This window comes from Dendrobates tinctorius, unplaced genomic scaffold (assembly GCF_039654945.1).
Source record: "Dendrobates tinctorius isolate UK_male_01 unplaced genomic scaffold, ASM3965494v1 ptg000016l, whole genome shotgun sequence".
In the NCBI taxonomy this organism is placed as follows: Eukaryota; Metazoa; Chordata; class Amphibia; order Anura; family Dendrobatidae; genus Dendrobates; species Dendrobates tinctorius.
The window spans coordinates 7,658,240-7,683,139 of record NW_027361684.1 but is presented as its reverse complement, the minus strand read 5'-3'; the positions used below and the strand labels follow the sequence as shown (position 1 = coordinate 7,683,139).

The 24,900-nt window shown below is 41.7% G+C and overlaps 1 protein-coding gene across 7 annotated transcripts in view; it reads left to right on the top strand.

Annotated features, from left to right (window-relative positions):
• SPECC1 (sperm antigen with calponin homology and coiled-coil domains 1) overlaps positions 1 to 24,900 on the top strand; it is a 490,142-nt gene that overhangs the window by 341,714 nt on the left and 123,528 nt on the right. For 5 of the 7 annotated variants that reach the window (XM_073565376.1, XM_073565374.1, XM_073565375.1 and 2 more), the window contains 2 exons: positions 10,731 to 10,873; positions 16,929 to 17,029. In XM_073565376.1, the coding sequence (XP_073421477.1) occupies positions 10,731 to 10,873; positions 16,929 to 17,029 (244 nt within the window). Of the gene's footprint in view, positions 1 to 236; positions 3,842 to 10,730; positions 10,874 to 16,928; positions 17,030 to 24,900 lie in introns of those variants that run through there. The other 2 variants (XM_073565380.1, XM_073565379.1) reach the window with 1 other exon arrangement.

Here is a 24,900-nt window from a genome sequence, read left to right as displayed (position 1 = left end):
AGTGACCACAAGTATCCCCTCTGTCCCAGTTGTATGTGCGTTCAGCCCTTTTTGTCCGTTCTGACACATTTGTGCTTTCCTTTTGTCCATGTCTAGCTGCCTGTTTGCTTATTTTTGCATACGCTCCCTCACAAGATGTCACTACTATGTGTAACAGGAGGTGAATTATATCATGAATGTAAGACCTGCGTCCTCTGCGCATGATCTCCCATGACACATGTGCTCTATTTTTGCAGTTATGCTGCCTGTGCAAGCTAGCAATGGGACGAAAGAGAAGCCATGGACCCCGAATGAGGCCGCACACTGACAGCTGTGGACTATAGCCAGTCATCCCAATCTCAGAGAGCCATATGTTTAGTTTTCTGCTATGTAGTATTATCGTGTTGAAAGGGATAGCCGTAAACTGCAGATCTATGAGCAAATATTGTGCTATGCAGAAGTTTATTTTATGCTGTATTTCCGGCAATGTGGGCATTCTATTTTTTAGAGTTTGTGCATTTATATAAATATTGACATTTGTGCTGTTGTATTAACACTTTGGTCCTGCTCTCTTTTTTCCCTTTTCTTTTCTTTTAATATATGTAGCAACCACTTTGTAATACCATTTGTAGCCACTAGATGTCAGTGTTAGAAGGTGATTGGATGTCTTCTGAAGCATTCGCACTATTTGCACTATTGGCCCTTGTGAAACATGGAGTCCGGGAAGCATACCTCTTTAATTTTGTATAATTAGTTTTCCCATTCACTCCCCCAAATAATCAATCACCTGCCTTGGTTAATGCAGTGTCTCAATATGTTCTTGATTAAATTCCTTGCACATTTTAGCCCATGATTAGAATTCTTCCATGGTCTCCATATTCTCCGTCTGTACATTTAGAGAACACCATCCTTTCCAGAACATATTTTAAGAAATGTTAGTATTGATCTAATCATCTGCGAGTGTTAGAACCTTGTAATATTTTGAGGTTGTCGGTATGTATAGGCCTCCATCACATTTCCCCCCTGCGTTTCCTTCGGCTCTATTCACACTAGTCACAAGAATAGCGCAATGTATATACTATTCTTGATGTCAGAGATGATGGAGCTCTGACTGACACCATTTAATACAATTGGGCTATCCTAGTATGATCCAGCAAAGCTTCCTAGAGCGGGAAAACAAATTGCTTTTCCTAGTGCCACCTACAGGAAGTAGCTACCCCATGAGTCAATGTACAACCCATAAAAGCTTTGAAATGTGACCAGAGATCTTCACCAAGCCATACACCCATCTTGAATCTTGTTTCAGGGGACTTAACGGGTATTTCCATCTCCAAGATCCTCTCTCAAAACGTAGTAGGTGTAATCATAATAATATTAACGAGTATCTTCAATAAGAAATGTAGTATAGTTCTTCTGATTCGCTATGTCTCTTACCTCATGTGCAGGACGTTGTAGTAGCTTAGGTATCCACAGATACAGCCACTCATCTAGTGACAGTTAGTGGTCATAATCATAGATACCTAAGCTACTGCAATGCCTGCACATGGGGTAAGTGACATAGCGAATCAGAAGAACTATACTGCATTTTTTAATATTATTTTTAGATACTGGGATAGGATGTTGGAGATGGGAATACCTATTTTAAGGCCTTCATACTTATTAAAGTCAGACAATCCTGCCTTACAGTCTGTGTTTTGGGGTCCTCCAGATGATGTCAGTGTTAGAAGGGTCAGGCTGATTGAATTTAAATGGCTGATCCTTTTCTTTGACGTGGAGATAGTCTTCTGCCAGAGGGTTCTGGCAGCTGTGCTCTCATAGAAATCACAGGAGCAATGTGCCGAGCGTTCCTGTGCATGGGGGAATCAGGAGAGCTAGGTATCAGCCACTCAATAGTTATCCAGTTATCCAATGTGAATAGTGGCCTTGACCTACTAGTGAGAGAGGCTTTTTTAAGCGCTTCTTTACATGTTTTTCCCCTGGTGTATAATGCACTGTGCATTGCCAATAAGACTCCATACATAACTGGTATCCTTCTACATGGTCTGTAGATCTGAAGTCTCAGTCACTCCAGCTCTATTCATGCTCATTGGTCATACAGCAATTGTTTTACTGATGAAAAAAAAGGGTCAGCCACTAGAAATCCTGCAGGTCAGATCCTTCTCTCAGGTGGGAGGCCCTCATACACATTAGACTGTCGGAGAGTTTGCCCGACTTAAGTCTTTGTTAGTAATGGCCCCGATAAACCTTAGACTAGAGGTAGCAAAATTATGTCCTCAGATAGGCGATAAGTTGCGATTCTGAGTAAATCATTTTTAAAGGTTGCCCGTCATGTAAAAAAATGCAACTAACCTGCAGATAGGGGGTTAATCTGCATGTTAATAGCGTTCTGAAGCTTCCCTGTGCCTGCGCTGAGAGCCCCGCTGCCGGGAGGAAATTTTAACTTTTATTCCTCCGGGCAGCTTTGGGCTTTCAGTCATAGGGGTGAGCCGTCATGGCTTCAGTCACCTCTCAGTGCAAAATTAGCGATGGCTAAAACCACGCCCCAGCACTGACTGACAGCTAGCTCATATGAGTGACCGTGTGAGCATAGAAGCTGTGCCCATGCCATTGCTGCAGAAGTCCAGTGGTAACTGACAGCCCTCCTCCTTCCCACTTTAACCACCAGGCTCAGAGCTTTGATTCATTAGGGGGTATGTGTACACACAAAGGCTTTTTCAGGTGGGATTGCGAAACCTAACGCTCCTATAATGGTTGAAAGAATGGAGACATATTCACTGCAATGTAAAAAAAACTTTCTACTCATGTGATCACTCCTTTGGAGCTTCTTGTTTCCAAAGATTTTGAAGTGGTTAGGTGACCTGACCATTCTTTTAGGAAGTTTAAAAAAAAAGAACAATGGTGACTAAGAATTTGCAAAAAAACAAATGAAAAGATGCTTCATTAAAAAGAATGCGCCTACGTGTCCTGAAGCTTTTTCTGCTTGAAAAACTCTGTGGCTTCTCCTACATCTAAAAAAACCAAAAACGTCATGAGGCGTCATGTGCACAAACCCTTAGATGCCATTATGGGCATGGACGCTCTTGGTTTCCCATCATTGCCCCCAGGCCGGCAATGGCTGTAGACCCATTAGACCCTGCCAAACACACATCCTAATGGCAGGCAAAGGACAGGCAATTACAGAATGAAACTATGAAATCTTCAAGTGAGACTAAGCATGAGATTAAGGGTTACGTATTTCTTTTCCTTGAAAACGGAAGTGTGATGGAGATGTGTAGTGAGGGATAATAATAATAATAATCTTTATTTATATAGCGCCAACATATTCTGCAGCGCTTTACAGTTTGACCGGTGAGGGCTAAAAATGCACCATGTGATCCACCCTTCGTGCCATTCTGTGATCTACTCCCGCCATTGAGGAGGTTGGCGGATAATGCTGAGTTCATCTGTAATATAAAATTTATTATTTATATCTATTTAAATATTTGATACAGATAATGTCAAAATTGGCTTTTTGGGAAAACTTTAATATACAGTAGTAAAATAATTTCCGAGTTATTACAAAGACCATAAAGGACGCTCCTGAGATGTGATGCAAAGGAGGAAAATTATGGCCGAGCATCTGAAAAATCAGAATCCCATGCCTTCGAATAGAGCCGCCACCTTTCTACTTTTCGCTTGGCCCTCTTAAATGTATCCCGGATACGTTTATGTGAAACTAATGTATTTTTTATGATGTGCTTAAATGCTGAAAAAGTGATTGATTGTTGCCAATGTCTCTGTTTTCTTGGCAGCAAAAAAAAAAAAAATTGTTATTCAAATCTCATATTTTCCTACACAAATAAAGCATCTGATGTATAATGTTCTCGTTGTGGTTGTTTTTATTACTGTGGATGTTAGCGGGTAATGAAGCAGAAGGAATTTAATGATCTTTTATCATCTGTTTTATGTGTAAGGAATAGGATATGTACTTGTAACTGGTAGAATAGCGATATTTAGTAATGAGTGAACGTGCTAGGATAATGCGTTATCTGATCATGCTCGGGTGCTAACCGAGTGTCTTCGGCGTGCTCGAAAAATATGTTAAGAGCCCCCGTGGCTGCATGTGTCACGGCTGTTCAACAGCTGCAACACATGCCAGGATTGTCTAACAAACAGGAAATCGTTGCATGTGTTGCAGCTGTCAAACAGCTTCGAGACATGCAGCCGCGGGTACTTGGACACTTTTTTCGAGCACGCCGAAGACACTCGGTTAACACCCGAGCATGATCAGATAACACCTTATCTGAACACATTCACTCCTCGCTAGTGGTATTACATTGATCACCTTTTTTTTGCAAGAGAGCGCAAAAATGGAAAACTGCATGGTGCAGTTAAAGGTTAAACATTTTAGGATCAAGTCACTACAGCCTGTAACTTTTTTTTATGGTTAGAGTTCTCCACAATCATGACCCGCCACTACTATCCGATAGAACCAGCACTGATGATGTCAGCGCCATGTTCATCCCTTCTGTGTCATCGGTGCTAGTCCTATCAGAGGGGGAGGAGATGTGACTGACTTCTGAGTATAATCTCTTAAGAGGATTTAGTCTGTCGGTTGCCATTTTATGGATCCACGTGGATGAAACATGTAAGGTGGGCTGCACTGCTGGAGTAAATCGATTCTTTAGTTTTTTTTTATTCACAACGCGTTTCAATTCCATACTGGTCTTTATCAAGTGAAATATACAAATGGTTGCCATTTTTTTTAATTCCATGGAGTAATATTTTCAATTTGAATTAAAGGGTCACTTTTTAATGTCATACCTTGCACATATAATAAAGCTAAGAAGGAACCGGCAATTCGTGCTAGAATGCTATGCAAGTATCCAAATATTGAGGAGCCCACACAATCCTTACAGAACCAATGTTGTTATTATATACTTGAATAGTTAACGTTGAAAAAAAACAATAGAGGTCCATTAAAGGGTTTTTATTCCCATGAGCAAAGTTTAGGGTTAGGGTTGGAGCTAAAATTAGGGTTAGGGTTGGAATTAGGGTTAGGGTTGGGATTGGGTTAGGGGTATGTTAGGGTTGGGATTAGGGTCAGGGGTGTGTTGGCGTTAGGGTTGGAGTTAGAATTGGGGGTTTCCACTGTTTGGGCACACCAGGGGCTCTCCAAACGCAACATGCGTCTGATCTCAATTCCAGCCAATTCTGCGTTGAAAAAGACAAATGGTGCTCCTTCCCTGCCGAGCTCTGCCATGCGCCCAAACAGTGGTTTATCCCCACATATGGGGTATCAGCCTACTCAGGACAAATTGCAAAACAACTTTTGGGATCCAATTTCTCCTGTTACCCATGGGAAAATAAAAAATTGGGAGCGAAAATATCATTTTTGTGAAAAAAATGATTTTTCATTTTTACGGCTCTACATTATAAACTTCTGTGAAGCACTGGGGGGTTCAAAGTGCTCACCACACATCTAGATAAGTTCCTTAGGGGATCTACTTTCCAAAATGGGGTCACTTGTGGGAGGTTTCCACTGTTTAGGTAAATCAGGGTATCTCCAAATGCGACATGGCGTCCGATCTCAATCCCAGCCAATTTTGCATTGAAAAGTCAAATGGCGCTCCTTCCCTTCTGAGCTCTGCCATGCGCCCAAACAGTGGTTTACCTGCATATATGGGGTAACAGCGTACTCAGGATAAATTGTACAACAACTTTTCGGGTCCAATTTCTCCTGTTACCCTTGGTAAAATAAAACAAATTGGATCTGAAGTAAATTTTTTGTGAAAAAAAGTTAAAAGTTCATTTTTTTTTAAACATTCCAAAAATTCCTGTGAAGCACTTGAAGGGTTAATAAACTTCTTGAATGTGGTTTTGAGGAGCACCTTGAGGGGTGCAGTTTTTAGAATGGTGTCACTTTTGGGTATTTTCTATCATATAGACCCCTCAAAGTGACTTCAAATGTGATGTGGTCCCTTAAAAAAAATGGTGTTGTAAAAATGAGAAATTGCTGGTCAGCTTTTAACCCTTATACCTTCCTAACGCAAAATAATTTTGGTTCCAAAATTGTGCTGTTGTAAAGTAGGCATGCGGAAAATGTTATTTACTAACTATTTTTTGGTGACATATTTCTGTTTTAAGGGCATAAAAATTCAAAGTTGGAATTTTTTTCAAAATTTTCGCCAAATTTCCGTTTTTTACACAAATAAATGCAAGTCATATAAAAGAAATTGTACCACTATCATGAAGTACAATATGTCACAAGAAAACCGTGTCAGAATCACCGGGATCCATGGAAGCGTTCCAGAGTTATTACCTCATAAATGGACAGTGGTCAGAATTGTAAAAATTGGCCCGGTCATCAACGTACAAACCACCCTTGGGGGGTAAAGGGGTTAAAGTTTATCTTTGTTCGTGGGAAAACCCCTTTAAGACCAACCTATAATCTTCGTAGGATCGCTCATTCCCAATTTTCTGGCTGAATAAACATGTCAGCAATCACCTGATCAATAAGCAAAACTTTCCTTGAGTGATTGGGTTGTTTATGCATAAAAATAATTGTTATCAGCAGCACGTCAGCTCTAATCCTGCCGGTAGCGTGCACTGTATGTGGAGACGGCACGATCAATATTTGTGATTGTTCTGTCATTTCTCATTGGCATGGGGAAAAAAGACCAGTAAACGAGCTCCAAAAGACTTAAATATAGCGGTTCGATGCTCCTTATTGGCCTGAAATCAGCCGTACTTTACCACCATTTGAAATCTTTTCTCTTGGATTCATGTAGAATCCGTGAAGAAAAAATCTTGGCATGAAAATATGGTGTCCTAAACAGCTAATTATCTGCTGAATGGAATAATTAACCTGCTTTCCTGGAATTAGGGTTGGTGTCATCCAGAAAGACCTGGGATGTCTGCCAACGTTGCAAGGACTTGGTATAAATGGCATGAAGTGATATACCGATTTTTCTGTGACGGTGTGTGTAGAGAGTGTCAAAGCTGCACAGCTTCACTTTTTAATTCGTCCCGTCACTGTCGGCGCTCAGAATGAAGGACACCACAGTAAACTGTGCAGGATAAGATCTGCTAAGGAAACAAGAGTCCTATTTATAACACTGGCGTCTTTCATTATAAGCAGCCAGATATCTGCCAAAAGGATTGCTTCTAATGAAAGTGCTGGCATCCTCCTAGTTGGACCATTCATGTAACTAGTGGAAGGAGCCAATTCAGTGTTAAGTATTTTTAATGTTTGTCTTTTTTTTACTTTATTATTGTTTTCGTCGTACTCTTCCCTTTTATTTTCTCTTTGCGCGAACAAGAGAAAAAATAGGGGTATATTCTGTAGAAAGATGAAAATATTGTCATGTCTCAGTAGAATCAAATCTCCTAAGCCATCTATATGGGCATGTAGGTCATAAATAATAAAACGATACCTTGGTATCTGCAATCCGATATTTTTATATTCGAGAAATCTCCATTTTTCTTAATATGTAAATGAGCTGTTAAGATCTATGGGTCGGACATAGATCTCTCTGAGAATCTGCTTATTTTAAATTAAAGGAGCGTTATCAGTCTGAGACGTGTAGATCAGGAGTGAAGACTGTCGGTCGCTACATGTCTCACACTGACAACTGCCCCCTCATATAAAATAAGCTCTAGAGGCAGATTCTCAGTGAGATCTACCGTATGTCCGGCCCATAGATCTTAACAGATCATTTGCATTTGAATAAAAATATAGGTTTCTCTGGAATAAGGTATCGGATCACAGATATCAAGGTGTCATTTTATTCAGCTATCTATGACCTATGTGTTCATATAGACTGCTTAGGAGGGTTGATCTTACTGACAGATGCCCTTTTAAAAATCACTATCTCTATTTGGGAAAGTTGGGGTTTAACCCCCATTCAGCAACAGGAACTTTTGTGAAGGAATTTTCTATATAATGCTATAAAATATTGTTGATGCAAAATAAATAATAATAATGGAGCACTCTAGGAAAATCGTTGTGTAGAGGCAGGCTGTTGCTGGGAATTATTCTTGATATTGCTAAATCATATTGCTTCCTGGAACTTTTTTTTAACCTTTCATTGAAATGGAGGACCTTACTAATTGTAGGTGTCAAGCAGATACTACTTCAAGGGATGTCCCCGACACTGCAGCAGCTGACCCCAAGGGTCAGGATTGTTGTCACGGACACAAACTTGGAGTCACTGGCAGGACAGGATTCGCATAACTGGTAAAACATATATAGGAGCTGGTTCAGACTGAACCAGATCATTCTCAAACAGAACAGGATGTTCAGACAGGACAGACTCTGGAATAGCTTCGGACAGAAAGTGTTCAGGGTCTTGACAACAGACTAGTGGGTACAAACACTAACTAGAACTAAAGAGGTTGCTTAGGCACCTCCCTACAGGGGAAGGTGCCTTAAGTACCTGATGCCTCCCAACTATTGGCTGGGGACACATCAGAAATGCGCGCTACCCTTTAAGACAGACAGAATGCGCACCTTAAGTGCGCTGCCCGAAGACGTGCAGAGGGAGCAGGAAGCCGCTTCAGGGGAAGGAGATGCAGCTGGGCGGTGAGTATGTTGGGTTTCTGCTGAAAGGAGGGAGAGGGACCATGCAGGGATGCTGGCATTGGAAGCATCATATTCTTGGTCCCAGAAGTATGGAGGCACTGACTATTTAAAAGTTCCCACTGTGCTCAAGAGCTCATGATCCCTTGATAAATTTGAGTATTTCCTAAAATTTAAGCGCAGGGACTGTTGACAAATCAAGCTAAGTACATCATGGTCTTAGTAGTTGGTAAAGGGCCCAGATTTGAAGGGTACATCTCAATAGGACAACAGTCCCTGAGAATGAAATGATCACAGCAATCGGTTGATCAAGCTCAAGTCGAACTTTTCATGGCTTTCCATATATTATGGCTTTAGTGTTTGCTAAGGCTACTTTCACACTTGCGTTTTTTTGCTGTGCATTTTTTGTGCACACAAACGCATGAAAAAAATGCATCATGCGTTTGTGTGCGTTTTTTGCGGGTTTGGGTGCGTTTTTTAAAAAACCGCATGCGTTTTTTTGCGCATACGTGCGCATCACAATGCGCACGTTTGCGCACCCATAGACTATAATGGGTGTTTTGCTGTAAAAAACACATTGCGTGCGCATGCGTTTTTTTTGGGCAAGTCGGACTCACAAAATGCAACAGGATGCATTTTGTGTACCCGAGCGCACACTACAAAAAAAGCATGTGTATGCGTACCTATGCACACCCATGTAAAAGATAGGGGGAAAAAACGCATGCTTTTTTTGCGCTAAAAAACAGCGCAAAAAAATGCAAGTGTGAAACCAGCCTAAGTGAGACTTTAAAGGACATCGCCAAGTTGCCACTTCTTGTTAAATTCAGTATTACATGCTTGCCAGGGCAACAGTTGCGAATACTCAGCAGTTTTATGTCGGTTGTAAAGAAGTCAATCCGTTTTTGTTTTCCATATGCCCCAATGTTGTATGTAGATATGGGCTACCCTGATGGGACCTTTAATTAATGCAGCACAGGATTTTGGCCAGTTAAAGGGGTTGTCCCACGAACAAACTACATCGAACAAACTACATTTTAAATAATAGATCTAGGAATAATGATAAGCTCCACAATTGGGTGTGTTTAAAAAAAAAAAAAAAAAATTGTTCATGCGCTGAGATCATCTTATAAATGTGCCCCTGCTGTGTACTGTGTGTAATGGCTGTGTCTGACTGTGTAGGAACATGGTCTGATCATTTCACATCTCCTCAGTAGGGGAGGAAGACTATACAGACATCACAGCAGGGGATCGCAAATTATTTTTTTTATTAAGGCAATACATACTGTATCACTTCCTGCTTTTAAACAATGTTTTACCTCAAAGAAAGAATCAGCTGTGATCCCCTGCTGTCCTGTCTGCAAACTCTCTTTTGCTTCCTCCCCTGCCCAGGAGCTGTGGTATGATCAGACCATGTTCCTGTACGGTCAGACACAGCCATTACACAGTACACAGCAGGGGCACATTTATAAGATTATCTCAGCACAGGAACATTCTTTAAACACATCCAATTGTGGAAATTATTATTCCAAGATCTGATAAGTAAAATATTGATCAAAATTATCTTTGTTGGTGGGAAAACCCCTCTAAGTGGCAATCATACAGTGAATGACTGACATGTTCATTATTTTGCCTACTCTTCAACTGAATTATAATATAATAGTTTTTGATAAATAATATTTATACCATTTCCAGTTCTTTCGGAGTCCATTATTACAGCATCTGTGCCATGTAATGTCTTAATTAGGCATATTATACCTTCTGCCTTATTTCTTCCTATGTGGACAAATGATAGGAAATGGTCTTAATTTCCCTTAGGCCTTCTAGTCTTCCTCAAGTCTACATTTCCTTCACATGGTAATCTGTGGCAGATGGATAATAAAAGCATTTCATAGTGAAGTTTGATATCTCTGTACGCTTTTATTCCTATTTTACAAAGTGCAATATAGCTTATTAACTTGCTATATTACTCTGTGAGGATTAAATTGGAGAATACAAGTCCTATTACTGCCGTGTCTAGTATTTCATCTAGCGTCATTGATGGAGATTGTAGAACACTTACACAAGCATAGTAGAATGACTTTGGTTCATAGATTATTATACTTGACCGTGTGTCTTGATTGAAGCTACTTCGTGTTAGTGAACTATTAGTAATATTTTTGTTATTGTAACAAACCATCTTGTCAATTCACAGAAAGTTACTGAGTGAAGAACATGTGGATGGAGTTAACGCCATCAGATGGCAGAGCCACAATGTGGGTCAAACATCAACGACTGCCAATGAAAATCCAGCTACAGTCAAGTCCTTAATCAAATCATTTGATGTGGCTCCCCAAGGTAAGAGAGTCTACAGGCTATGTTTGCTTTATTTAAATGCTGGGAATTTTCTGTAGTAAATGAAAAAAACTATTTCCTGTGCTTAGAGACACTGACATTTAAAGGGAATCTGTCATCAATTTTTTTGCCTATCAGTTGCGGCCACCGGCATCAGGGGCTTATCTACAGTGGAGCAATCCAGCCACTTTCTACTGAATATATACAGTATATAAAATACGTTGCCGGATGTGAGCAGCACATGACAGGATGTGAGCACCACATGACAGGATGGGGGCGCATAATTGGAGTAGCACATAGCAGGATGGGGGCAGCACATACCAGAATGGGGGCGCAGGATGGGAGCAGCACATGACAGCATCGGGGGGCAGGATGGGAGCACCACATGACAGGATTTGGGTGCAGGATGGGAGCACATGACAATATGAGGGCACAGGACGAGAGTAGCACATGACAAGATGGAGGCGCACAAAACAGGATGAGGGCGCAGGATGGGAGCAGCATATGACAGGATGGGGGCGCAAGATAGTAGCAGCACATGACAAGACTAGGGCGCAGGATGGAAGCAGCACATACCAGGATGGAGACCTATACCAATATAAATGCTCGCCACCGTTGAACGGGTTCACTAGCTAGTGATTTATAAGGGAGAACAAGTCCATGTTTCCTATTCTCCACTTAATTAATGGGAACAAGCCTTTATTTCAGTATTTACATTGTTCAATTACACAATCCACATAAATCTTCTAGACATATTTAATGTAGATGGTACATGAAATTGTACATATATAAAGGTTCTTGTTTTTTATGTTATTTTTAGAGCTGTAATAACAGACCAAAAATTCCTTTATTTCTCTTCTTTCGAGATTGGTGCTAATAACTTTTTTTGGGGTTTGACAGGCTGCAGGCTGTATGAGGCTTTTTATTTTTTTGGCATTAGAAATTTTTTCTTTTATGTAAGAGGTTTTATTTTTGGCATCTGTATATACATTTACTTTTTCTTTGTTTTTATATATACATATATTTTTTATTTTTGCATTTCTAATTTAATGATTCTATGGCATACACCAGTCGGGGCATATTTCTATAAATATATTGTATGAGTTGTGACAGTCAGGCTAAGTTCACACGTAGCGGAATTCCCGCGGAAGTTACCTCGAGAATTCCGGAATTACATTCAGCGGGAAAATCGCATTTTAAATTCCTGTGATCTTCCCACGGAAAAATTAACGTTTTGCAAGCGTAATTAGCTTGCAGAATGCTAGCGTTTTCCAAGAGATCTGTAGCATTGCTTGGAGAACTGATTGACAGGTTGGTCACACTCGTCAAACATAGTGTTTGACGAGTGAGACCAACTTTTTATTATTAAGGCTGCCTATGCGGCATCAGTAGTAAAAAGATCTAATGTTAAAAATAATAAAAAAAATAAAAAATAGGGTTATATTCACCTTCTGACGTCCCGCGCATCGTCCCCAGGCCTCCGCGATACTCCGACATGTCCCGTTCCCAGTGATGCATTGCGGCAATGACCTTTGATGACGTTGCGGTCTCGCGAGACCGCTACAGCATCACGAGACGCGACGTCAGCAAAGGTCATCGCAGTGCATTACTGGGAAGGGAGCTGCCGCGTGTATCGCTGAAGCCTGGGGACGCTGCGCGGGACGTCGGAAGGTGAATCATATAAGGTGATTTTTTTATTTTAGTTCTATTTTTTACAAGGATGTGGTACCCAGAGCCCGGAAGACAGTCTCCTCTCCTCCGGACCGTGGGTACCATCCGCAAATGTTCTGCTTACTTTTCGCATTTTGGGCACTCCTATGTGGGCGGAATCACCGCGATTTCGCAAATTAATGAGCATGCTGCGGATTTTTCCGCGACGCAATTCTGCCGTGGGAAAATCCACAGCATTAGCACAGCACCCCATAGGAATGCATAGGATGCTGTTTTTTTTTGCATTTTCACGGGAAAATCGCGCGGTAAAAACCGCCGCGAAAACGCAAAAAAACCTGAAGGTGTGAACGCCGCCTCATACAGTCGCCACAGAGGTACGGCACCTTCTCCTAAGGTGTAGTGCCCCACCATCCAGGTAAGGTGGGAACTCCTTTCCACGCTCCAACACTCGCACCCCACACAACAGGGTAGTTCTGCACAACCACATTGCGGCTCAGTGCTTAGAGAGTAGCAGAGCACCTCTGGTGGTTCCCTGCATGGAACACTGGATGTGCTGGGAGGTGGGTGGAGTTGAGATATATAAAAGAGTGGGAAAGTGTAGGATTACAGGGCAGTCTGATAGGTTCAGTCTGGCAGAAGGTTAGGCGGGTAGGAAGTCACTCAGACAGGAGTGAGGATCCCTGGAAGGAGGGATGGAGGAAGGAGTGCTGCAGCTGCCTCAGTGATCTGAGCCAGCTGGCACGGGAAAGGAACAGAAGGAGAAAGACATAGAACTGCAACCTAAGCTTCCATAAGAGAGAGAAGGATCAGTACGGAATGAAGGAGTAGGAGAACAGAGAGGAGACGTGGGTTGGAAGAGGAGCCCTGCCTATAGGTTCTCAGCGCAAGGTCGGGGCCCGGTCCCCGAGGTTGTATGGACACTTATGGTTCTGCAGCAGACACCGGTGGAGTAGTTGGCTGTAAATGCACTACTCCCAACTAAGACTCGGGGCACAACAGCAACTGAATAGAGAGCCAGGACTCCGGAGAGAGGAGTCCCCGAGAGAGGCTACAGCTGTCTGCCATACGAGTAGAATTGTTAGGAACATCTGACAGGATGAACTCCAGAGTACCACGGTACTGGGGATCTTCACACCTTAAGGCGCAATAGAGGAGTCGTTCAGGAAAGGTACATGTTGGCGGAGTGTTGGAGAGGAGCTTTCCATCTGGCCTGGAGGTTGGCTGAGTCTCTGACCCGGAGGACATGGCCCGGAGGCAGGCACCCTTGTGTACCGCAGACTGTGAGTAAAGCTTTGGAACTGCAAGCCTCGGTGTCCTCCATTCATTCTCGCGCCAACCCATTCAGCACCGCTACATCTGGGTACCATATTTTACACTGCCTGCGCCTTTCCACAACTATTACAACTACACTGCCCTGGGACATCAGCCCTGCCTGTGGAGGGATATACCATCACTTCTGCATCCTGCCATCTGTCCCAGAGGATCTGTCTGCAGCGTCGGCTTAACACCTCCCTTGCCGAGCACCACAGGTGGCGTCACAAACTATTCCATTCCATTCACTACATATACAGTGGGGCAAAAAAGTATTTAGTCAGTCAGCAATAGTGCAAGTTCCACCACTTAAAAAGATGAGAGGCGTCTGTAATTTACATCATAGGTAGACCTCAACTATGGGAGACAAACTGAGAAAAAAAAATCCAGAAAATCACATTGTCTGGTTTTTTTTCATTTTATTTGCATATTATGGTGGAAAATAAGTATTTGTCAGAAACAAAATTTCATCTCAATACTTTGTGATATATCCTTTGTTGGCAATGACAGAGGTCAAACGTTTTCTGTAAGTCTTCACAAGGTTGCCACACACTGTTGTTGGTATGTTGGCCCATTCCTCCATGCAGATCTCCTCTAGAGCAGTGATGTTTTTGGCTTTTTGCTTGGCAACACGGACTTTCAACTCCCTCCAAAGGTTTTCTATAGGGTTGAGATCTGGAGACTGGCTAGGCCACTCCAGGACCTTGAAATGCTTCTTACGAAGCCACTCCTTCGTTGCCCTGGCGGTGTGCTTTGGATCATTGTCATGTTGAAAGACCCAGGCACGTTTCATCTTCCATGCCCTTGCTGATGGAAGGAGGTTTGCACTCAAAATCTCACGATACATGGCCCCATTCATTCTTTCATGTACCCGGATCAGTCGTCCTGGCCCCTTTGCAGAGAAACAGCCCCAAAGCATGATGTTTCCACCACCATGCTTTACAGTAGGTATGGTGTTTGATGGATGCAACTCAGTATTCTTTTTCCTCCAAACACGACAAGTTGTGTTTCTACCAAACAGTTCCAGTTTGGTTTCATCAGACCATAGGACATTCTCCCAAAACTCCTCTGGATCATCCAAATGCTCTCTAGCAAACTTCAGACGGGCCTGGACAAGTACAGGCTTAAGCAGTGGGACACGTCTGGCACTGCAGGATCTGAGTCCATGGTGGCGTAGTGTGTTACTTATGGTAGGCCTTGTTACATTGGTCCCAGCTCTCTGCAGTTCATTCACTAGGTCCCCCCGCGTGGTTCTGGGATTTTTGCTCACCGTTCTTGTGATCATTCTGACCCCACGGGGTGGGATTTTGCGTGGAGCACCAGATCGAGGGAGATTATCAGTGGTCTTGTATGTCTTCCATTTTCTAATTATTGCTCCCACAGTTGATTTCTTCACTCCAAGCTGGTTGGCTATTGCAGATTCAGTCTTCCCAGCCTGGTGCAGGGCTACAATTTTGTTTCTGGTGTCCTTTGACAGCTCTTTGGTCTTCACCATAGTGGAGTTTGGAGTCAGACTGTTTGAGGGTGTGCACAGGTGTCTTTTTATACTGATAACAAGTTTAAACAGGTGCCATTACTACAGGTAATGAGTGGAGGAAAGAGGAGACTCTTAAAGAAGAAGTTACAGGTCTGTGAGAGCCAGAAATCTTGATTGCTTGTTTCTGACCAAATACTTATTTTCCACCATAATATGCAAATAAAATGAAAAAAAAACAGACAATGTGATTTTCTGGATTTTTTTTTCTCAGTTTGTCTCCCATAGTTGAGGTCTACCTATGATGTAAATTACAGACGCCTCTCATCTTTTTAAGTGGTGGAACTTGCACTATTGCTGACTGACTAAATACTTTTTTGCCCCACTGTACATTCCGCCATTGACTTGGGCGCCCAGGGCCACGGTCCGGGTCACCGCTGCTGTGACACATCCCCCTGACACCGGCCCAGTACCGAGTACCCCACGGCCCTGGAAGGGCGACACAACTATAGTTAGTGTTAATTTGTGTATATAAAGGGTTAAATGACTGTGATCAGAGTTTTCCTCTGATCGCCTGCATTACAGCCGGACTGGGACTCTGTATTAGAGCTGTTGCTCTTTATCTGATTTTTCTGCACAATTCGTCATGATGGATTAACGATCTGACACTTATGACAAACATACTTGATGCATGTTGTCATGCAGGTAATCAGTAATCGTAAGTCCGTGTTCCTCACTGTAGTGGAAATTGATGGCTAACCTATTCAAAGTAGAATAATTATCTCTCACTTGGTGATTTTCGTTAGATCCATAATTTCAAAACATCATTAGAAAAGCACATCTATTCCTATTCTAAATTACATACTTAAAAATCTAAAAGAAAATTGCTTGTATTAGAGGACATCTGCTTACTCAAAGAATATTCATTATAAATTTAAGAAGCAGCACTGGGAATTGTGGTTACATAGTGAATACGATTTATGAAATCCCAAAGGGGTTTTCCGGTATATGAAGAAAATACAGTAGAAGAGGAAATAGTATAAAATAAATAACCTATACTCATCCATTTATTTCCCTACTGGATACAGTGCTGCCACTCCCGTGGTTCCCACCAGGATTACTTTACTTCCTGCAGTGATGTCATCCTGTCCATGAACACATGACTGCTGTAGCCAATCACTGCCCCCAGTGGTCACATGCTGTATTTGCTAATATGGCTATGGGCTGTAGTTGGCTGCGTCGGTCGCATTTGCATGTACAGCACCTCATCTCTGCAGGAAGAAAATAAGGATGTGTATAGGATGAAAGGAGAGAGCTGGGGCATGTGCACACGTCAAGTATTTGGTGCAGAAATTTCTTCATCTCTTAGCAGGAAAAATACAGCGTCAAATGCACGTGTTTTTGTCGCGTTTTTTATGCATGTTTTACATGGGGTTTTGGTGCAGATTTTTCCACATTCATTAGTAAAAATTAAATCTGCATCAAAAACCCTTAAAGAATTGACGTACTACAAGTCACAAATAAGCAGCGTGTGCATGAGACTTTAGGATTCTCAAAAAGTTGCAGAGTTGATATGTGACATATAATCTGTTTCTCTAACAGGTGGTGGGGGTACAAATATTCCAGTGCACTCTGTCCCCCGAAGTCCCCTGAGTGGGATTCCTGTAAGGACTGCCCCGGCAGCAGCGGTATCGCCCATGCAGGTAAATTTTATTTTTATTCCTTTTATACTTTGCTCAAAACCTATGAGAAAGTTTCAAGGAACCAACTTGGAGGATTAGCAGCAGAAAGACAAACAAACAGCGTCCAATCCAGGGTGTTGCATTTCAAGTGTTCAGGTTTATTCTGCCATCATAATACAAGTGTTACACTAAAGTTCCTCCTTCTTCCCTTTTGGATCTACCTCGTAAGGCAGACAGCTGTAGCCTTCTATCTCTCTTGGCTCACCCTTAGCTGTTGTGCCTCCGAGTCTTAGTTGGGAATCGAGCATTTACAGCTTCCTATTCCTCTGGTTTCTGTTGCAGGACCTTCAGTATCCATACAACCATGGAGACCAGACTCCAGATCATGCGCTATCACTGGGAGGGAGCTCTCTATCCTCAGCTCAACCTCCAGCTTCTCTCCGCACGTCTACACTCGTTGCCCTCCTCACACTAATTAATTTCCCTTCCTGGCCCTCAGAGAGCACTCCTCCCCCAATTCTGGTTCAGAGCTCCCTCTGCTGGCTCGGAGTGGGAAGTGTGTGGCATGATATGGTTAACTGCCAGAGAGACCCTTCATTGTTTCCAAGCCTGACATCACCCTTCCTGGAGGAAGGCAATGCCAGTGTGGCGACCATACTCCTGGGGGCGCCACACAAGTAATACTTATTAAAGACCTGTGATAGATCGAAATGTTGTATTATGATGGCAGAATACACCTGAACATTTGAAATGCAACACCCTGGATTGGACGCTTTTTGTTTCTGTCCTCTATTTTTTTGTACCTGTGCATACGCAGAAGAGGATGCAGTCTAGAAGAGGTGACGTTGGCCAGTCATGTGAATACCCACATTTTGGGAACCATGGAAAAGTGTTGGACACAGTGTCTGCTTTCTGCGTATCGACACCATGAGCAGCAGAGGACTCTGAACATGGGTGCTGTAAGAAAAAATTAAAGGGTTACGGTGCTTTCATATTGCGTTCAGGCACCCATTTGGTGGCCCCGTTGGGGCTTACTTCCGATTTCCCCGCAAATCTGGATTCGTTAGTATGCGCTGATTGGGCTATAGACTATAAGAGTGCCGGCAGAGCGAACGTGTGCCTTGATGTGCATAATTTTCTGGCATATACTGGACTTTCAGACATAGTAGACCGAGTCTGGGTGTCCGTCTCTAGTAGGGCCTACCGAAAATGATGCAAAGGGAGGATACACAGCTTCCAGGGTTGCCAACTGTTCAGAAATTCCTGGACAGTCCGTAAAAATAGGACACTTTCTTGCCCTGTCTGTAAAAAATAAAAATGTAAGGCGTCTATGATTTTTTGGAAGCTGAAGAAACTTATAAAAATTATTTTAACTGTAATTATCATCATTTTACAGTTTACAGTGAATGTAGATGAGGTTTCCATATCGGAATTTTGGGCTGTAGACATGTATTGATTATGACCATTATGATTTATCATGGTTTTCCAATGTGTCCGTAGAAAATATTGTCTATTCACGATTTTTTGATAAGATGTCCAGAAAAAAAATACCATAAATTCAAGGTAGGAACCCTGACGGCATCTTAGTATGGAGCCACACAGCTCTTAAGCACTGCTAGACTTAATCTGAATGTCTCCATATATATTGAGATGTTATATTCTCCCTTAGAAGCCATAATTCTAGTGGCGAATACCTCCATCCATATATCGCCTGAAACAGCATGTCACAAGTAGAAAATTGTTAAAATAAACTTTTACTATTGGATATGCAACCATTTTTGCTATAGAAGGAGTCTGGATTTGTTAAAACCACATATCCCAGAGTTTGCATCTGTTAAAATATCATATGTCTCATTCTTGATCTCTTGATGTTATTCCACTTTACCAATTTTGATATTTTACTGCATTTGGAATGCTTGCCACATATGAATGATGTGCCCGTCTTTGGATCCGCTCACCCAAAAAAGTGTCTGTATATTGGAAGCTGCATCATTTTATAACAATAGAAGTATTAAAAAACTTGCGGATCGCCATTTTTCAGATTTCCAATACTATGGAAAAAGTATTGGGAAAAAAAAACGGCGTTCCGCAAAACCCGAAGTGACGGTGATTTTCAATTGGGCGTGTCCGTACGCTGTGAAAAAAGATCGAGCAAGCTCAATCTTTTTTAACGGCCGCAAATACGGCCCTCACAGCCATATGGCACACTGCACACCATGGAATTTTTGCAGGCCAATTTTGCGACCCCATAGAAATCTATTGGGGCTGCAAAAACGGCCAGCAAAAACACGGTATGTGTAAAACAAGCCTAAGGAGTAACGTTTCTCCTTATGGAGAGTGACATGCCAGGGTAAGGAGACTTATAGGCCATGTTATTCTCTGAAGAAGCAATTTAGATAGTCTTTACTACAGGGACATGGGATCAGCACCATTTCTGTGGGTCTCTGAATCACTCCTGGTAGACGGCAGAATTTTGATAACTTGTAATTTGTCCAGATTGCAATGCTGAAAGAGCAATATAACCCTCCACTCTAAAATAGACTGTGGATTTTTTAATCCTCTGTCTGATGCACAGCTAAGTACATCGTTTCCACTCTCTCTGGTCTGTTATAACACCAGTTTGATCAGTTTTTCTCTTAGGACCCTTGGTCTGCTGCAACTCTCTGGCTCATGATGCTCATACCTCTCCTGCTGCAGTTGTCAATAGGCCTTACGTCACACTTTCCCTTGTCACCAGCATCCACAAACTACCCCATCTTCGTGTGCTTACAGTGTGTCCCATCTCTCGTCACTGCTCCTTTTACATATTGAGCATATAGCATGAACAGGGCTGCCACCAGGAGTTTCAGGGCCCCACACTGACAAAAAATTTTTTGCCCCTTGAAACTCTGCCAGGCTCCACCCCAGCTACACCTCCACCCCTCAAACCTTAGACACTCCCACCACTCACTCTTGGAAAAACTCCACTACGTCCTCGCTAATCACACAAAAAGAGTTCCCATTGAGCACCATATCACATACATAGTCAACAGCTTTTGTTTTGGCCAAAAGATTTTTTTTTAAAGTCGCCATCATGACAAGGTAGACTCTTTTGGCTGGGCCCAACTCTACAGAGGCCTCCTCTACACCTTCAACCCCATCTAGCACCTGCCTTAAAGTGATTAAAACTGGTGCAAAGAAAAAAATCCCTCCCCTGGGGTTATAGATCATGAGAGCTATACTTGGGTACTGCCCTTGATAGGGCAGGAGAACATACATGTTGATTGACAGGGCAGGTAGATTTGACTATTGATTTAGGCTACCAGTGGAACCCCAGGGAACGTGACATCCCTGCACCTCAAATTGGAGAGATCTACACTTTTTTATGCACTATGTCGCCTTGTATTTGATATGTCATATTATTTACCAAGGGTTACGTAGGCCCTAATTGTGGGTCATGGTGGTTGTTTTTTCTAATATGGATTATTTTTTATTTTTATCAGTACTGTAAAACTCTGCTTTTAATCTGCATAAAAGTAGCAAAAAAAGCTGCAAAAATTCTGCATGTGAACATAATCTCACTATTGTTTCAGGAGAGCTCCGAGCAGAATGTCAGTACCTGCCTCTAGGTCCTCCATAGAATAAGCTCCACCTGCCATCTCCTATCTCAGTAATGGGAAAGTCTGTCTTCAGTGATTGCAGATTTTACATATTTTACCCATGAATTGGCAGTGAATGATAAGTCCAGGAGGAAAAAGAAGGAATTTATCTCATAATATATATTGCAGAGTTGCTTAATGGGTCCGCTGGCAGGTTTCCTTTAATAAATTCACAAAACACAACAGCGGGAAAGTTGTACTTTTTATTTTTAGATTTATTTTGTATAAGAAAGGTTAAAATAAAAAAGGATAAATTTGCTGATTTTGAACAGCCCCAATGCCAGATCTAAAAGGAAAGCGAGCTGATGATTTTCACAGCTATCAGATAATAAATCCTCTCTGCTCTGGCGGAGATGGACAGGCATTGATTGTATCTCACCAAGTGAATAAAAAGGGGTGATGTCATGTTTTGGATGCTTTTGTGACAAATTCCTGCTTTGTTGGAGAGCTTGAATGGAGTATGGGGAACGATCTGGGGTGTTTTTAAGATGTTTTCAACGTCCTAGGAAAACATTAGCTAAAAAGAATTTAAATCAATGAATTGTGTGATGCCTCATTTATTTTTTTATACACACATTTAACATCAGTGATATTTAAGATTTGACCCATAGATATAACAAATTCCCCACCCCACATGTTTCACAGTTGTTAGATAGCTAATAAGTCTGCAGGCTAGCAATATCAGCATGTTTTTAGGCTGTCTAACAACCATGAAAGATGAGAGGCGGGGGACTAGAGCATAGCACTCGAGCACCAACAATACTCGATGCGTACCTGATCACCCAGATACTTCCTCAAGTAGCGAACACTCTTATTCATCGCTAGTGTGGATGTATGGTAAAACTTCACCCCCTGTGACCTCACCTTGGTCATCAGTTTCAGATATAACAATCCATAACTCAACAGGCATTGTGCGTTTTCACAATAGCATAGCTCATTTGCTCTAATTGCGTAGCACACTTTTCATAGGAATAACGTAGTATGCAAATAATTGGGATGAATTACATATAAGCGAATATACAGTGGGTGCGGAAAGTATTCAGACCCCTTTAAATTTTTCACTCTTTGTTTCATTGCAGCCATTTGGTAAATTCAAAAAAGTTCATTTTTTTCTCATTAATGTACACTCTGCACCCCATCTTGACTGAAAAAAGCAGAAATTTAGAAATTTTTGTAAATTTTTAAAAAGGAAAAACTGAAATATCACATGGTCATAAGTATTCAGACCCTTTGCTCAGTATTGAGTAGAAGCACTCTTTTGAGCTAGTACAGCCATGAGTCTTCTTGGGAATGATGCAGCAAGTTTTTCACACCTGGATTTGGGGATCCTCTGCCATTCTTTAATGCAGATCCTCTCCAGTTCCGTCAGGTTGGATGGTGAACGTTGGCGGACAGCCATTTTCAGGTCTCTCCAGAGATGCTCAATTGGGTTTAGGTCATGGCTCTGGCTGGGCCAGTCAAGAATGGTCACAGAGTTGTTCTGAAGCCACTCCTTTGTTATTTTAGCTGTGTGCTTAGGGTCATTGTCTTGTTGGAATGTGAACCTTTGGCCAAGTCTGAGGTCCAGAGCACTCTGGAAGAGGTTTTCATCCAGGATATCTCTGTACTTGGCCACATTCATGTTTAATTCAATTGCAACCAGTCATCCTGTTCCTGCAGCTGAAAAACACCTCCATAGCATGATGCTGCCACCACCATGTTTCACTGTTGGGATTGTATTAGGCAGATGATGATCAGTGCCTGTTTTTTTTCACCCCTACTGCTTAGAATTATCACCAAAAAGTTCTATCTTCGTCTCATCAGACCAGAGAATCTTATTTCTCATAGTTTGGGAGTCCTGCATGTGTTTTTTTTTAGCAAACTCTATGCAGGCTTTAATATGTCTGTCTCTGAGGAAAGGCTTCCGTTGGGCCACTCTGCCATAAAGGCCTGACTGGTAGAGGGCTACAGTGATAGTTGACTTTGTGGAATGTTCTCCCATCTCCCTACTGCATCTGTGGAGCTCAGCCACAGTGATCTTGGGGTTCTTCTTTTCCTCTCTCATCAAGGCTCTTCTCTCATGATTGCTCAGTTTGGCTGGATGGCCACGTCTAGGAAGACTTCTGGTGGTCCCAAACTTCTTCCATTTAAGGGATTATGGAGGCCACTGTGCTCTTAGGAACCTTGAGTACTACAGAATTTCTTTTGGAACTTTGGCCAGATCTGTGCTTGCCACAATTCTGTCTCTGAGCGTCTTGGCCAGTTCCTTTGAACTCATGATTCTCGTTTGGCCTGACATGCACTGTGAGCTGTGAGGTGTTATATAGACAGGTGTGTGCCTTTACAAATCAAGTCCTATCAGTTTAATTAAACACAGCTGGACTCCAATGAAGGAGTACAACCATCTCAAGTTGGATCACAAGGAAAAGGACAGCATGTGACTTAAATATGAGTGTCTGAGCAAAGGGTCTGAATACTTATGACCATGTATTATTTCAGTTTTTGTTTTTTGATCAATTTGCAAAAATTTCTACATTTCTGTTTTTTTTCAGTCAAGATAGGGTGCCAGGTGTACATTAATGAGAAAAAAACCTATGGAAAACGGATTACATACAGTGGGTATGGAAAGTATTCAGACCCCTTTATATTTTTTACTCTGTTTCATTGCAGTCATATGGTAAATTCAAAAAAGTTATTTTCAATGTTTAAAAAACAAAAACAAAAAAAAACCCGGATGCAATTGGAATAATTTTTTTTTTAGCCAGACAAAATAGTTGTCTGCACAGTTTTATTTTATCAACGGGCTGCTGCTGGATCTGTTATAACAAGATAATTACTGGATGTGTGAACTTGGCCTTACCATATTATACATAACATCTTTTACAGTGCGTAGCCGTTAGATGAGAGATTCCAACCAAAAGTACAATAAAAACATGATATTATATTAATTATAAACATAAAAACATATCATATAAAAAAACAGGGCAAAGGCTTGCAATAAAAGGGGGGAAAACACAGCATGAATAAGCAAATAACCTAGTGGGGGTATCAAAATAACCAGATCTGTAATCAATTCTATAAAATAACCAGCCAAAGGGCAATAGCCTACATAGTAATATATAATCAGGAAAGTTCCAAAACATTAATTAAAGCTGGTAACTAGATAATAGCTGGTTTTTATGTAAAAGTGACAATTATATAAGTCCCCATTCATAGGGTAAGTAGAATAAATTGGAGTCAAGAGCATAATATAGCTAAAGTGCCAGTGCATAAGTCTGCAAGACTATTAGTCCTGCATTTCATCACCCCACTTAAAATGACATTTCTACATGAATCTCGTAGCCTGACACACACTTAGCAGGGTTGCTATATATGAAATGAAAGGGTATATTACCTAAAATTGGAAGAGCTGTGTCCCCCACTCACCCAACGGGTACCGCTTCGCTGCTCACTTCTTCTGGGGGGCGTGTCGTATTCAGGGCCAGTTTTAGGCAAAGTGGGGCCCTAGGAAAAAGTTTAAAATGATTCCCCAAATGCTCATATATTGCACATCACACAAAAGCATTTTGGTTGTATTTACATGCACTGAGTTCAGGCCACAAAAAGAGCGTGATCAACAATATTGAAGTCATTTGATGCTTGTTTCTCAGCCTCTTTCCACCGGCTGAGTAATAATGATGGGGACAGAACAATCAATAATACATCAATATGTCCCCATTCAGTATCATCATGTTATCAGCAGCATATCTGCTGTTTTCACCGGGCGATGTGCTGGAGAGAACAATGATTTTTGTTCTGGCATAAACAAGCCACTTACTCGATGAATAAGCAGCATTTTGCTTGTTTAATATAATACACCCCCTAGTCCTCCATATAGTATAATGCACCCCACAGTCCTTCATATAGTATAATGAACATGCCATAGTCCTCCATATAATATAATGTGCCCCATATTCCTCCAAATAGTATAATACTCTCCTCATAGTCCTCCATAATTTAAAATACACTCTTCAGTCCTCCATGTAGTATAATACACTCCTCAGTCCTCCATATAGTATACTTTATAATTCAACATATAGTATAATGCACCCCATAGTCCTTCATGTAGTACTGATCACTTCCCATGGTATAATGCACCCCATAGTTCTTCATATAGTATAATGTATTCCCCATAGTCCTTGATACAGTATAATGCAGGTCCCATATATTACATATAGTGTAATGCACTGCCCATAGTCCAATAGGGTATAATGCAGCCACCCCACAAAATATAAT